General features: G+C 41.8%; 1 protein-coding gene across 1 annotated transcript in view; it reads left to right on the forward strand.

Moving 5' to 3' along the window:
- Positions 1-845: 845 nt before the first annotated feature.
- Positions 846-16,364, forward strand: part of GNAL (G protein subunit alpha L) — a 187,589-nt gene continuing 172,070 nt past the window's right edge. The window contains exon 1 of the mRNA XM_071554838.1: positions 846-1,552. Within this exon, the coding sequence (XP_071410939.1) occupies positions 1,087-1,552 (466 nt within the window). The 5' untranslated portion in view covers positions 846-1,086. The remainder of the gene's footprint in view (positions 1,553-16,364) is intronic.

Below are 16,364 nucleotides of genomic sequence, written 5' to 3' on the forward strand. Positions count from 1 at the left end.
AATAGTGAACACACGATATGACCTTTGCTTTTAGAGAGATGCTGTTTAATCCAGCAGCCACGTGCCACTGGAAAAGGATTGCTGAGATCATGAAGAACATAGAGATGGATGAAGCAGAAGTAGAGCCTATTTGAGACACATTCCAAGTAACCTGAATTTGTCCAGGACTTCTTGTGAGAAGCGCTGTCACTGCCCTGCCACTGGCTCACTCCCAAGCACCAGCCTTCCCTCCACATCCCACAGCAGCACGCTGCTGGAGTACTACGGCTGCCAACGCTGACTGAGACAGCAAGCAAACCCCAACATTCCCTATTATTTTCTGCTACCGTCGCACCCAAAGCCTTCCTCCCACGGCATCCTTAGTCAGCGCGTGGGCGAGGAGCCGCGTGTGTGCTCAGGGGCTGGAAGCCGTGTTGTAACTGTGAGGATGCCGAGGCTGGCGGGGGCTGCCTCGGCCTCTCCGGGGCCACTGGCACCACTTGGGTCCCTCTCTGTGAGAGGCCTCGGCCTCGGCTTCTCCTCCAGGAATGCCGGCGGAGAGGATGTCTGTCAGTCTGTCCGTCAGGGGCTAAACCCTGAGGGGGGTGTGTGCGGCTGCCGGGGCTCACACAGGCGACACGGCGGCCTTTCCAGGAGGGAGGAAACTAGGAGGGAAGGAGGAAAGAAGGAGGGCTGGTGGTGTAGGCAGTGAGGGGACGAGAGTGTCCCAATCCGGGCGCGGAGCGGGAGTGCCGGGAGACCCTGGCTCGGGGGCGAGGTGCGGGGGGTGGCGGAAGGACAGGCGGGGAGGGGGCTGCGGACGTGTGCGCGCCTGTGTGCGCGCCCCCGCCCTTCCCGGCGGCGCTGCGCGGTGGGCTGGCGCTGGGGTATTTACGGTAACGCGGACCCGGCGGTGGCAGCTCGGCCGCTGTCAGGTGATCGGCGCCGAGGAGCCGCCGCCGCCCGGGAGGAAGATGCAAGATGGCCCAGCGGGGCCGTGAGGGGCTCCGCGGCGCCCCTTCCCCGCCCGCCGCCTCCCCGGCCGGCGGGAAGCGCTGAGGCCAGCCCCGCCGAGCTACAGCCCGTCCCCGGTGGCGGCACCGAGCCATGGGGCTCTGCTACAGCCTGCGCCCGAGGCTCTTCGGCGACGCCGGCGGCGGCGGCTCCATCTCCAGCGCCGGCGCCGCCTCGGAGCCCGAAGCGCCGGCGGAGCCTCACGCCGCCCCGCAGCCGCAGCCTCTCGGCGCCCCGCTCCGGCCCGGCGGGAAGCCCGGCGGGGAGGCGGACGGGCCGCCGCCGCTGCTGCTGCAGAACGGCGGCGGCGGCAACGGGGCGGCCCTCGAGAGGCAGCCGGCGCTGCCCAAGGCCGGCGGCCCCGGCCTGGGCGGCGGGGGGAAGGCGGCGCGGCAGCAGGCGCTGCACCAGCCGCCGGCGCTGCAGAGGACCTGGGAGAAGCTGCGCCTGGAGGAGCGGGAGGCGGAGAAGGAGGCGAGGAAAGTCAGCAAGAGCATCGACCGGGCGCTCAAGGAGCAGAAGCGGGAGTACAAACAGACGCACCGGCTGCTGCTGCTCGGTACGTGTATGTGTGTGTGTGGTTGTGTGTGTGCGGGAGTGTGTGCGGGAGTGTGCTGGGGCGGGCAGGTGCCCCGCGGGGCTCCCCAGCAGCGCCCCCTCCGCGGCTTCCCCTGCTTTCCATGGGCATCCTCCATCCATCCCTCCTTTGTCTCCTCGCTGCCCACCCCCGGCCCGGCCCTGCCCTCCCGCCCCCCCGGCCGTGGCCGACCCCGGGCTCTCCCCCAGACAGGTTTACACCTTCTTTACCCTTCCTCCTCTCCCTCGCCTCTCCTCCTCGCCTCTCGCCCTGACAGTGGTTCTGCAATGGAGAACACGATCGGCGCTTGTCCTGCGAGGGCGAGCAGCTCCACCCAGGCCGGAGGGCGGGAGCAATGCGGAGGGGCAGCAGCGGGATCTTCCCGGGCAGAGGAGCCCGGGCCGGGCGGGGAGTGCCTCCATCGCCTGCGGGGCGGGAAGTTCCCCCGGGAACATTAACCAAGAAAAAACACGGTAGAAAGGAGGAAAAATGACCATTCACGATGTGTGCATCCTGTGGATGGTCCTCCTCTGCCGCGTGTAAGCAGCGATGGTTTAATGAGCAGTACTGTGGGCTTGAGGCTCCTAAGTGAGAGGAGTGCTGATGAGCTATAGGCTCCTTATTTAAAGAAGCAGTGAGTGGAGTAAGGGAAAATAAACGGGTGTAGGTATGTACGTTCCTCAGGCATCGCCTCTACTACAAGATGTGTTCTTCAGCTGTGGCTCTCAGATTTTTTAGAGATGATTTTTCAGCTTTTGTCCCCTCTTTTGCGAGGTGCTACGTGCAGTCTGCTATTGTCACTGCTCTTTCTAAGCATTAGTTAATAGTCGTCTCCAGAGGATTTGTACCAGCTGATACATTTACAGTATGAAAACCACAGGGGTATCTAATACAAGCATCTCATTTCCTGCAGGAAACAGAACAGTCATACTGCAGGGCTTTTTTTGTTTTATGGTCTAAGCATAGGGCTTATTTGGCCTCTTAGCTGTGGTCGTAAATCTGTTTTCTGTTAGCGTGAAAATACTGATTTGCTTTTGCTTTAGCTTGCGTTGCATATTTTTGTAAAGTTGCGTGATACAGAGTTTTGGTCCTTACCTCTGTGCGTTCCAGATTCAGGGTAATCTTTATTTCCTTCTTTGTAAAGCTCTGTTTTCGTGTTAATGGACTCCTTCATTCCTGTTTGTGGGTAAGGGGAGGAGAAAATATGAAATACAGCAGTGCATAAAAGGTATAAGCAATATTCACCAGAACTGTAGCGCTCCATTTCCAAAAAGCAAATCACAGGCTTTATTATTTCCTATAAAGTATCAGCCTGTAGGATACTAGTAGAGCCAGTAAAAGGGAAGAGGAAGAAGATGTAATTTATACTCCATGAAATTAATCATATTGTTTGTAAAATGTATCTTCTGATTTTTTAACTAATACAGTAATTGACTCTTTAAAATATGCCTTTTTAAATGGAGTATTTAAAAATGTAATGTTTTTTCCTTCTGTAACATCTGAAAGTCTGTTGTTACTAGTATGGCTACAAGAAGGCAGAGGTACTAGTTGGTGGCCTTCCTCTAGAGAGCATTGTAATTGCTTGAACAAAAGGATTCTAACAAACAGATACTATGTGTAGTCGGTAACAGGGGTGGTTGTCATAGTAAACTAGAGAGTAAACACCTGTTCAGAAGCAATGCCATTTGAAAAATAAACCATCTTTGACCCTTGGCACCCTGAAAGAAACTCAACATTCCTAAGACTGTCTGTGTTAAATTTTGTATTAAATCTGTGTCATAATAATAAAAAAAATTCTTGATCTCCATATCCCTGGGAGGAAATGTTATATTATGTTTCAGCCCTGGCAGATCATGGCCTGATATAAATGTTTGATTTGGATATAGGGAGAGCTGCAGGTGCTTTGTGTTGCTGTTTGAAAGAAGTGGAAATGCTGCTCTAGATAAGAGGAAATTATTTAGAATGGGGAAAGGTTTATTTGTCAGAGAAAGTGTAAAGCAAAATTACATTTCACAAAGTAATCTTTTTCAGTCTTGCACAGAAGAAAAGACTTAGGATGTGTACAAGGGCCTTTTAGAATAAAGAATATTATCAGCCTGGTATTTTATAGCATTTCAGGTGGTAAAGAACTGGATCTCTGTCGCTAAGGTCTTCTTGGCAGAATGAACCTGAAAAGCAAACCTTTGCTAGAGAGAGGAGGAATAATTTTGTAGATCAACATGGAGGAAATGTGTAGCAGAGGCGAAATGGTGAATGCAGTGACAGCAGAGCACTGTCACAGAACAAAGTTGAGCAACAGTGTTGGCATGGGCTTTGTGTTTCTTTTTTTAAACACAAATTTGTAAATAATAGCCTCATGTTTGTTTTCCCTTGTATATCTTCTGCACTAACTGAGGCAAGTTTAGTGGATGGTACTGAAATTTTTGAGAAAAACAGTATATTTTAAGGAGCTACTACTAGATATCAAAGGGGTATGCAAATAAATGCACTAATGTGAAAGACGGAGACTCTCTGGAGTCTAAATAAGTGGTAAATTAGAAGAGAAGCTTCTATAAATGTTTGAAAGTGACCTTTCCTTAAAAGCACACTCATTTTGTTCTGTCAAATGAAAACAATCAGCTTTGTGATGAGCTGTGCATATACGTTACCAAGATATTATGAAGTCTCGGCTTTTTTTTAGTGTATGTTGATGAATGTCTCAAAGAGCCTGTTCTTGCCTATCACAGCTTCCCCCCAACTAATGTCTTGTGCTGCACATGATGTTTTGATGCTCTCCTCTAACCTACATGGGAAACAATGTGTTTTGTCATAACCAGTAATTGCGAAAGGGAGGGTGTGCAGTAAGTCCTCAAGATCAACTCTGTCTGTGCCTGCCACATGAATAGATGTGTATGTATCAGGTGGCTGTAAAGGTGATGTGGAGGCTTTACTGCTGTACTGGAATAACAACAAATGCCGTTTGGGTCTATTTGTTGTTCTGCTAGAACAAAACCCTACATAAAATGGAAACCAGCTTTCCACCACAGTTGGCTGTTTCTTGCTTAATGTCCACTTAAAAAATAAGAAATTGATTGATCATTGATTTGATTATTGTGCACTTGTATTACTTGTGGGGTTTTTATTCCATTTTCTTTTTGTAAGTGAAAATGCTCACCTGTGCAGAATTCTTAGGATGCTTCTACTAACCCTGGGATGAGGATTTTTCTTAGGTGTACATATAGCGCAGATTTACAGGGCTTGATCAGAGTCTTGCAGCTTTGGTTTCTGTCTTTTCTGTTTGGTCTGTTTTTCCAGAGGGTTGAAATCGCTCTCTTCTGCAGGGCTGTTTTAGCTGCTGATTTCCTAGAAACCGTAGAAACATTACAAATCACTTGCTTTATAGAAGCAATTTACATTCTCATTTCCAGCCTGATATTTTAACCTGTTTTGTGGGTAAGTGGGGTGAAGGGAATTGACTTTAAACAAAGTGTTAACCACTGTGATATAATTAAGGCTCATGTAATGTTGAAATAAACCATAAGCAGAATTTTTTTTCCTAGATAGCTGTTGTCTTTTAACTCTGGGTCCTATTTTTTCCATTTCCCCTGATGCCTCGTTGCTGTCCTAACTTTATATGACTTTCTCAAGCAGAAAACATTCTTTTACACCTCCCTACTAAACTGAAACTGAAAGTGTTCTGAGTAAAAGCTTTCCTATTCAGCGGAAACTGAAAGTAATGATACAGGGATTGAGAGAGGGAAACCAGAGATAATAATTTTCTTCACTTAAAAGATACTGTAACTGTTTACATTATATTGACTTGATAGTGAAATGTGGATATGTTTGGTACAAAAGTATATAAAACATACCCAGAAACATAGCTCCCCTGAGCTGATGGAAATCAAACATAAGAATGCCTTGTCAAGCTTGGGAAACTCCTAACCAGGATATGTCAGAAAGCTCAGAAGTGTATAACAAAAGTATAATTTTTTTTCTTTTACTGACTATACACCTAACAACTATTGTCAGAAATAAACTTCGTTGCAAAGGGGATTTCTGATCTTAGAGAGGCTTTTAGACTAAAATTGTAGTCTCCTTCTGCGTCAGCAAATCCTGAAGTCTATCATCCATCCACAAGCCAATTTTGTCGTCAAATGAAACCTAATAGATTTTATTTTAAAATAAAAGTTAATGTTAACTTGTATGTAGTGTCAACTCATGCTTTTTGATAAATGTCTGAATTTCATTTAGCTTGAAGTGCTGATGCTTTCCCTGTGCCTGCATAAGGCTGTGTGCTGTTGCCACCAGAGATGATGCCCTCCCTTGTCTGTAAGTGAGCTTGACAGATTTAGGATCCCTACAGCCAGGTAGTCCTAACATGGAGATAATGGACATGTAATTGGTAGAAACAGGTATTTTCAGGACTTTGGTCAGTGTTTGCAGCCTGTTATTTCAATGTAATAAAGTAAATGGGTTTTATAATCCCTAATCCTTAGCATCATTTGCATGTCTTTCTAAATGCTCTTCTGTTTTTGTTGTAATTTACAGCATCACAGGAAGTGATATGTGCACTCTTGCAGGTGAGGAAACCAGTAGGCAGAAGTCACCAGAATGTGTTGGGGTTGTCTTTAATCACTTAATATTTAAGAAAAGAACCATTTTGTTTTTTCCCCTGTTAAGTGTAAGCAGTGCTGCGAGGCTTTACCTGCTGTGCAAGGGTGGGCTCTGCAGCTGCTTCTTAAGCAGTGTGAGTTTTCAGCTAGTAGGCAAGTTTTATGTATTCACGAGTATTCCACAAATACGTATTATAATGTAATGTTTTAATTAAGTAAACGATGCTGGTATGTTCTTTGCCACTTTAAGGTTCCATTACCATTGAAACTTCTTGACTGCAGAAGTTTAAAGAGTATCTAAAACTCCTGGATTTGAATATGTGTTTTCCCTTTCTCCATGTCTTTTTTTCCCCCTCTGATTTAGAAGAAATACAGTTTGAAACATCGTTCCCATGTTCATCCCTTTTCACTGCCCAACTCACATACACAACTGTATTTGTTCCATTTTATTTTCTTTGCCACAGTGAAACTACAAATTTGGTAAAATATTTACTGCTGGGGTTTTTTGTGTATTTTTTTCCCTAAAGTAATGGCTTCCTTCAACCTACTTTTTCAAGTCAGATACCATTTAAGTTTAGGAATTTGAATTTTTTTTTAAGTGGCTCTTTTCTTTTTAATCCAGCAGCCTGCCTGAGCTGTGGCAGAAACCTGGCCTGCCTTCTGCTTACCAAGTTTAACTTATTTGACAGTGAAACCTGTTCTAGAAACATTTTCTTTTCGATGAATGGTGTAGAAGTGGTTCCTCTCCATGGATTTTTGAATAGTAGTAGAGAAACAAAATGGTATAAATAAGATAACAGAGCTGTTGCTTACCCCCCTGAAGAAGGGATAAAAACTTCTGTGTCACCATTTTGCATTGGAGATGTCTTCACCATACCTTTCAGTGTTTTCTTAAATTTTGTGTGGTTTGGATCTCTTGTAAGTGTCCAATAAGAGGCTCTTCTTAAAGTAGATGCTTGATTGATTGAACAGATTAGTAAAGCAAAGCACTGAGCAGGAGTTATCCAGCCCATATACTGGTGATCGAGTCCAAAAAAGTCCTAAAGTGGCCTTTCATTGAAGGTACAGATCTGTTTTTTAGAGATTGAAATATATTTCACTAGTTACTACTTACTATAGTCTTAATAAAAAACCGCTTTTTTGGATAGTTAAAATCAGTGGGTTATGGTTAAGATTTGCAGCCTCGAGTGATCATTCAGCCCTGTGAGATACATGTGGGGTGCAGCCACCAGCACAGCTTTCACTTCATGGGCAGAAGCTTTGTCTTCCTGTGCCATTACTTAACAACTGTCTGACATAACTGTTCTAGGTGTTTTCTTAATTCTTTGGATGTTTTCTTTTGACTGATAAGAAGTCGGTAAGGTGATGTGGTTGGTAGGTTTGTGTGCTTTTAAATATCCAGGAGTACAGGATCTGGAAGAAATGCAGCCTCTTGTCTGGCCTATGCACATCATATTTATGCTTTTTCCAAGAGTGGATGAGCATGTTCAGCACACTGCCCAGTGGTATTTCATACTATCCCTGTAGCACTGCGTAGCTCTGTGTGAAACTCCTGTGCCTTGTAATTTGTCTGCACGTGAATATTGAGTAAGTTTAAGAACTTAAAGCCTTGTTGAATAAGCTGTATGAAGAAGGAAACACTTGCTGCTTGGAACTAGAAAAAGTAGAAGCTACTTAAGAAAGTATTTAATATTTTCTGTTGTTCATGTGTGGAAGATCAAAAAAATCCAAGAAAAAAGCTGCCAATTAATGTCTGTAACATCAATCACTTGTAGTGGAAGATCTTGGGTGATAAGATCACTTTGAAGTCAAACTTGAATTGCTTCCTCATAATCTGGTATTTTACATTTGTTTGTTTTTAAACTTAAGTTTGAAGAATTATAAATTCCACTTACATTTAAAGTAATGTTGAATTTAAGAATAACAAATGGTTCTTTCTGAAAATACTGTTACTCTAGTAAGTCAGATCTAGGTAGAATTTTAAATTTTATGCTATTATCTTTAACTTGATTTTAGGAAAGAATTTACATTGTGTGGGAACAACATGTATTTTTGAGCTTAAAAGCTCTTTAGAAGTAGAAGTATTCCCCCCCCCCCCCAAGTATTTAAACTAATATTAAAAAAAAATTAAAAACCTCCGACTTTTTCTATGATGGGCAATAGTTTTGACAGTTTCTTTTAAGAATATTTCATTCTTTTAAGGGTCAAAAAGGAAGCTCTTCTCAGCAGTCAGTTCAAGCAAATTGTCTAGTTGGTCTTCAGAAGCTGCAGAACAGGAGAACATTGCTTCTCTGATTTGGGTTAGTGCATGCAGTGGAGATAAGTAGCAGGCTGAAAAATGTCTGTAATAGAAACCTGTCAATAAATTGAGTCCTCGCTCTCTGTGGGTATTGCTTCCTCACTCCCAGCCTCTTTTTTTAATTTGAAAATACATACTTTTTGATACATGTAATATGCTCTCTATTTCACTTGCCATATGTGGATTAAAATGGATAGAAGGAGTTGTATTTTTCCACCATGAAGAATTAAGGCTATGTTAAACTGCCAAAAGTATGGATGAATGTGGATCATCCTCAGTGTTGTGTACAAATGTAATTTATATTAAGCAACTTATTCACAACAGTTTTCAATAAAAGATTGTTGCTGGAGCCGTTACCACCTCTTTTATGTTACGGTTCTCTTAATTATGGAGAATTAGTCATTCTGCATATTGAAGAAAAATGTAGAATGGTGTAAGGCAGTGCCTTCTTTGTAATCATCTTTATTTTTCTGAACACCTCACATCATAGAATATGTTGAGTTGCAAGGGACCCACAAAGATCATAGAGTACAACTCCTGGCCCTGCACAGGACCATCCCCAAGAGTCACACCATATGCCTGAGAGCACCATCCAAATGCTTCTACAACTCTGTCAGGTTTGGTGCTGTGACCACTTCCCTGGGGAGCCTCTTCCAGTGCCCAGTCACCCTCTGTGTGAAGAACCTTTTTCTAATTTTCAACCCAAACCTCCCCTGACACAACTTCAGGCCAGTCCCTCAGGTCCTGTCACTTGTCACCACAGAGAAGAGATCTGTGTCTGCCCCTCCTCTTCCCCTCACAATGAAGTTGTAACTGCAATGAGGTCTCCCCTCAGTCTCCCCTTCTCCAGGCTGAACAGACCAAGTGCCCTCCTCTGCTGCTTTTATTACTTCCCCTCTAGACCCTTCACCATGTTCATAGCCCTCCTTTGGATGCTCTCTTAACAGCTCAATGTCTCTCTTAGATTGCAGAAGACTAAGCTAGAACAAAAGCAAATTTCTTAGGTAAAAGCACTCATTCCTAGTTCGTGTGTTGGAATTAATTTCACGTTGATTGTAGAATAATTTTCTATTTGAAATTATATTTTTTCAGACAGAGATGCACATGTGTGTCTGTGTATACCCACACCTGGCCAGTGATGTTCTTGCAAAATGTGGTCGATTGCTCTGAGGACTCCAGGCGACTTAAAGAAGCTTTCAGGAGTCTGTGGTTGGATTAATCCTGGCGTATCTTGTAGGCTTAAATCTTCATAAGAGCAGGCCAAGTGTAATGGATTCTGTAATAAGATTGCGTTTTTTCATCCTTTGACTCACTGGATGTTTGAATTACAAATAGACTTAGTGTGTTATCTACTGTCTGTTCTGAGCTTCCTGTACTTGTCTAATTCACTGTCTAGGGGAGATATGAACAAGATATTAAGCACTTTTAACATGTACCAGCCTTCGCAAAGATACATTTCTTTTTTTGTGTTCTTATACGAACTGTAAATGTAAGGTGCTGAAGAATATAATAATTTGTATAAAAACATATGCAGAAAATAACAGTTCATAATCTAAAAAGATATGTTTATAAAGTTTACTGGAGCTTATGGGGGGTTTGGTTTGTCGTTTGGGGGTTTCTTTAAATTAAAATTTAATTTTAATTTAGTTTAAAAAAAACACCTCTTTTCCTTTCTAAGTAGCAAGATGCTGTGAAAGATATTTATGTCTCGTAATGTGTCCATTTTCCCTCGGTCATTTAATCACCTATTTTTAAAAACTGAACAGATTAAAAAACTTCTTGATGCATATGAGATATTTTTCTGTTTCAGCTTGCTTAAGAACCTCTTAGTATACTGAAGGTCTGCTGTGTTACATGTGGTGCTGTGCAACCTGGTCACGTATAAACACGCAGGAAAACTGCATGAAGGATAGACTATAACTTTAGATTACTTCCAGACCCTTTTATTCAATGGGTCTGCTGACTTGTGAGCATGGCTTAATGCAGAAGAGTAACTGTTCAAACTGTTTTGCTTTTATCCCTTGAAAATATTTCCGTGAAAGAAACCAGATGGGAAGTACAGGTCAGTAGTTTTGGTTTAGATTGAGTAGTTGATCTTCCTTTGACTTAACATTTTGAAAGAAAAACAGAAATCTCATTCTTTAGAGTGTTTTCTTACACTTGGGATGGGGTGAGGGAAGCAAAAAAACCCCAACGAACAAACCACCCATCTTTGATGTAAATTCTGATGGTGTTCTTTTGTTTAACAGAATTGTACTTCAAGTTCATATTAATCTGAATTGGCCCTATAGATGAAACAGCACTGAGAGGGAAACACAAGCCTTTGGCATTTGGAGAAAGATTGGATAACAAACTGCATTTAAATAACTGCCATGCATTGTTCCTTTTAGTAAATACATTTCTCTTCTTACTTTCTGTGATTCTTCAGTGCTCTAAAGCATTTATTTTCTCTTGATGGAAGACCAATACAGAAGCAGTGGAGTTCAGCACGATGTAGTACTTCTGACATCTTCCTTTCAGACCAGGTGCAGTAGCAATCCCTCTGCCATGACATTCCAGGTGTACCCAGAGTGTTCCAAACTCTATTGCTGCTTCCTCAGGTTTTCTTAATTCTACTTAACATCTGGATTCAAGAACTTGTGCATTCAGTGGTGTCTTTCCAACTTGATTATTATTGAAACAGTGCAGTTTGTGTCTTACTTTTTCTGGGGTTTGCATTTGTTGGGAGTTTTTTGTTGTTTTTTTTGTTTTGTTTTGTTTTTTGCTGGGGCAACTACAGTAATATTTTGTGGAGCAACATGTTCAGTCAAAGGGCCTTCTACTTCTTAACTCTATACAATTATATAGAGGTGTATATAGAGGTGAGGATGCTGGCTCAGCAGATGTGGGAGGGAAAAGAACAAAAAACTGCCTACAGTGGGGTTTGGCTTGTGATATGCAGAACTCTCTTCTGTCAGGGTATTCTGGCTCCAGGTGTATGTCAGCTATGTCTTTGAACTGCCAGAGGTGGAAGGAAAACTGTTTCATGAAAAAGCTGAAATGGAGAGAATGATTTTATGATACTTGAAGTTGCTCATAATTTAATGCCAAAAGGATCACCTGAAGAGCAGTCGACTCCAAATTGGCTATCATTTGGCAGTAGTCCTTGTCTAATTAAAGCAGATTGATAGATAGGTGATCTGTCTGCCAGAGACAGACTAGTGCTTCCTCTGAAATGGAATGAGCAGATGTTTCACACTTGGTCTACCTTCCTATACAATGCTTAAGTACAGGTACATGTTAATACTTCGTTCTGCTCTAGGGGAGACCATGTTAACAGAACAGTTTCTTGGGGGTTTGTGCATTGGTTGTGTGAGCAGTGACACAGCCTGCCAAGGTTCTGCAGCACCTCCTGTTCTGGCACATGTAGATTGTGTGCCGGACAAAACAAATACATAACCTTCTCAAGTATAAACAGCATAACATCAGTACATCCTACTGTGTTGACTGCCACTGGAATGGAACCATTTTTTAGTTTCTTAGTGGAACCTTTTCTTTGTCTTAAGATAAAGATGACTGAATGAGTATGGGAGCAAAAGTTTTGGTTTGGTTTTTTTTCCCCTTCCTATCTTTACTCTTAAAATAAGAACTTCTGCTGTTTTGAGATTGTTGGTTTCTGGTTTGTTCTCCCCTATGTATTCTGTATCATGATACCCTGATAAAAGGATAATTAGACAATTGATACAAGAATAATTAGAAACTTAAATGAACTGCCTGTTCACATGATGTGCAAAAAAATGCTGAATTAATCTTTCTTAATCTTGTGTTAGAAAAAAAGCAGTTTGTAGATACTGAGTGCTATATAAACAAATAGACAACAACTTTTGAGTTTAGTCCTTTATTCCCTAATGCAGTTCTCTCTAAAGTTAGCAGTCAGAGAATGGAGCAGATTTTAGGAATTTATGAATAAGTAGACTGAAAGTCCAGAAGTGACTAGTAAGATTTTTCCATTTGACTGTCTGTGTAATCAAGAAATCATTTCACTTCCTCATAGTCTCTGTGCTCTAAACTAATAAATTGCTTGAATTTTAACCTGCATATTACACTATTACTTCATACGAAGTGTTCAAGCCGTAACATTGTTTGGGGACCTATTTCAGAATAGGACACACACTGTCCCACTCACCAACTCCATTTTTTGCTGGGTTGGAATTCATACTACACTTGCTTTCTCCAGCTCATTTGTAGCTACAACTCACATAGTTATTTCATTCCTTGAAAGAAAACAGTCTGGAAGGTAGCCCTTAAAAGCTAAATGTGTTCACCACCACTTGCCCCTGTCTGACTGTTTTTCTAACATGTCAGAAGTCAGCAGTGTCTACTTTAATGGTGTTTTATTTGTATTTATTTTCTGGAGGATTAGTTTTTGGCCTCGTTCATCAGACAATTCGTAATTAGTATATATCCAAGTCTTTCTGAAATTGGCCTATAAAAATCTTTGTTCTCTGCCTCTGCTGATTCCAGAGATACAACCTTGCAGTGGCTCGATATTATATGAATGTACCATGCTCATCAGAGTGCTGGTCTGCAACGCTGATGCTCATCCACACTTCAGTCTTTTGATAAGCTAGCATTATTCACAGTGGTGTCTTTAATCAGTGACTAAAGGTTTACTGTAACCAGTTGATGATTCACAATTAGTTCTTGAAATCTATCTATTATCTGATTCCTGAGTCACTTAAACTGTGTTGTGTTGATAGTTTGCAGAATAACATCAGGCATGTATGTGCTACTTATTTATAATATCAGGTGTCTTATATTGACATAAGCCTTCAACTTAATCAACTAATGAACTGTTTGCTATCAATATCCTTCAAATATTTATTTTTAATTAAGCAAATACTTATTACTGATTCATTGACTTCAGATAGCAGATACCAGTCCTGTGTTTAATGGACTGCGTTTTTTCTCAAAATGTGTGTAATTTAAAACAGGATCTCATACCTGAAAATAACTTTATTTTCTGAGGCCCTGAGGTTATTTCATAGAGTAACAGTAAATGTGATTGACATTCTGTTTTCTGTGGTGATTTGCAGGACATGTGTGGATCCTTCCTGTCAGGAGTTCTCCTGTAAATATTAAGGAAAGAACTATTTAGATAACGTTGTGAAGAAAGATGGCAAGAATCTCTTTTTAAAGGATTAACTTGTGTTGACGCACAGGGCGGTATTTTTTGTTACTGTTTCAAGGTAAAGAGTGTACCCTGACATTTCTGGGTGAATGTTTTTGTTAAACAATGAGGCTGGTTAACCATGCCTAGTATGGTGTAGAAGAGCATGGTGCTGTTATACTTTCTTGCAAAAAAATTAATTTTATTAACTTGAGATACTTTGGAAACAGCAGTATTTTGCTTGGACCTGTTCATCTCTATAGAGTATAGTCTGGGCTTTGGGTGGTTGAAACTGTCCCCTTCCCCCTCCTTTTCTTAAAAAAGAAATAAACTGCTCATTTAAATTGATAGTTTCAACAAGCTGAAAGGTGCTTTATCAAAATGAAATGTTAAGCCAATTGAATGTTTACTGCTACTACAGACCAGCACAGAAGAAAAAGATTATCTCATGATGTTGTGTTTTCTTGTTTTCTTTTATTTTTTTAGTGGCTGTAGTCCAGAAGTGTCCTCTGTACTATGTTAGATCTTACAAGCAGTTGCTTGGACCTTTTATGAACTCTGTCTTTCAAATCAGCTGACTCTTGTTACTTTTTGCCTTCTTTGTTTAAGGCTGGAAAGTTACTTATCACTCAGGTTTTGAAACAATCTTTAGGACAAAAGAGCCTAACTCAAAATTTAAAACTCTTAAATCCAAATACTTCATAAATTAACACATTTATTTTGGGTCAGCTGTTCAGTGGCTGTTTTTTGGGGGAATTTTTATAGCAGTTAGGAGGGGTAACATCTGTTAAAAACTGCTTATTGTCAGAATTGTTGTGTGTGTTACATGCTGGAAATCAACTCTTATTCTAACCTTTTACTAACATAAAGGAGAAGTTCTTACCTTCATAGTCCTCCTCTTTATTAATAGGTATTTGACTGAAGAATTAGATGTCTGTGAACACATTGGGGTATTCTTATTCTTTATTTCATGCTAAATGTGCACTAACAATTATCTCAATTTACAAAGTACTTGACTGAGTCTGTCATCCCATAATAAACAGTCTGGGTTTTGATTCTGAGGTGTATATATTTTTTTCAGAGCCTCAGATGGCTGGAAAAATCTTTATAGACCCCCATCTGAGGTTGACGGTGTATTTAACATTTAAAAGGACAGCCCTTCCTGTGTGGGCTTCCTCTGTAGGTGTTCTGATAAATGCTCTAACTGGAAGCAGGTCTTCTAGTACTTTAATTAACTCTCCACACAGGGACCCTTCCTGTGGAGAAAACATGCATTTTCTTTTAATCAAATTTCCAAAATAGATTGTGAGCATAAACTGTGGAGGAGTAAAAATGACTTTTAGGTATAGGGGCAGTTGTGTTACTGATTTTGCTGTAGTATATAAAGATCTGAAATTCTAACTTGGTGTAATGTACAAGTATGTAAAACACATGCTTGCATTGACAGCACAGTAAGTCTTGCTGTGACTGCAGGAATCCCAAGTGTGAACTTCATTCTGCAGTGTCATCAGTCTGGAATTTACTGCACAAGTTGGAAGAGGGAGCTGAGTCCCAGAGGCATGGCAGAAAACTATTTTCTTGAATGTCTGATTTTTCAGCTTGATTATGATACATGTCTTCAAAAGTGCTTCAGAAGTACCGAGTGGTTTCATCTTCTTCCAACTTCACTTAGAGTCAGATGGACGGCATTGACAAAGGCACACAGAAGTGTTGTGTTCACAGTCTGAATATTCTTTCAAGAACAATATTCTTTATTTTTATTTTAGTGGTATTTATAACACTCGGTACCTAATTCAGTCCTTGGATATGCATTTAAGTGATAGTAATAATTAATTTGTGTATTTTATTTGAGTTAATTTTACATTTTTTAAGGGCAATTTCATTCTGAGCCTTAAAACTGAAAATGCAATTTCTTTCATAAAGTCTGTGAAATGCAATATGCAACCCCTGAGTCATGGTAGGATGCTGAAAAAAATAAGGTAGCGTCTTAGTCTTAAAAAGAAACTAATGTCTGTCAAGGGAAGTGAGGAATTCTTCTGGACTGGAATAGGGGTCTCTCCTCAAACTACTACAGCCTTTCAAGAGACTTTAATCAGAAAATGTAGAGAAGAGGATAGCAGTTCTTTATTACAAATATGTATATATTTATGTATAACCAAAGACAGAACAGAGCAAACAGCAACACCATAACCAAAACTTTCAAACAAATCCAGTCCCATCTCTGTGCAGTTGTATTTGCAGACAGCAGGGGCGCTGTCGGGCCCCAGCGAGGCAAAGGCACCGCCAAGGGAGCGGTGCCGATCCCAGAGCTCACCTGGGAATGGTGGGCACAGGGCCGGGCTGGAACCTTTCCCGTGGGCAGTGCAAGGACCCTCCCGCTGTCTTTTGTCCGAAAGTGTTGGCAGGGGTGGTTAGCATCTTCTCTGCAGGCGGCACCGGCCCCTTGATGACTCGGTAGTGAATGCAGGCAATGGTGGGTTTGCTCTCAGAAGAACGGCACAGCGCGTACAGAGTTGGAGGGTGAGCCAGGAGCCCCCTTTCAGTGCTGCCATCAGCCCAGCAAGCAGCTGCTGGGCACCCAAGCACACAGAGGACAAAAGTGTACCTGCAAAAAAAAACCCAACAACTGAGCACTGAGAAACCTCTTTCTCACCACCTCCTAAGCCAGGGAAAAAGTGGGGTCCTCCCCTCAGAAAAAGGAGGACACCTCTCCCAGTCCTCTCCCCAGCCATCACACTGAAATGCAAAACCATC

This window comes from Pithys albifrons, chromosome 4 (genome assembly GCF_047495875.1).
Source record: "Pithys albifrons albifrons isolate INPA30051 chromosome 4, PitAlb_v1, whole genome shotgun sequence".
In the NCBI taxonomy this organism is placed as follows: Eukaryota; Metazoa; Chordata; class Aves; order Passeriformes; family Thamnophilidae; genus Pithys; species Pithys albifrons.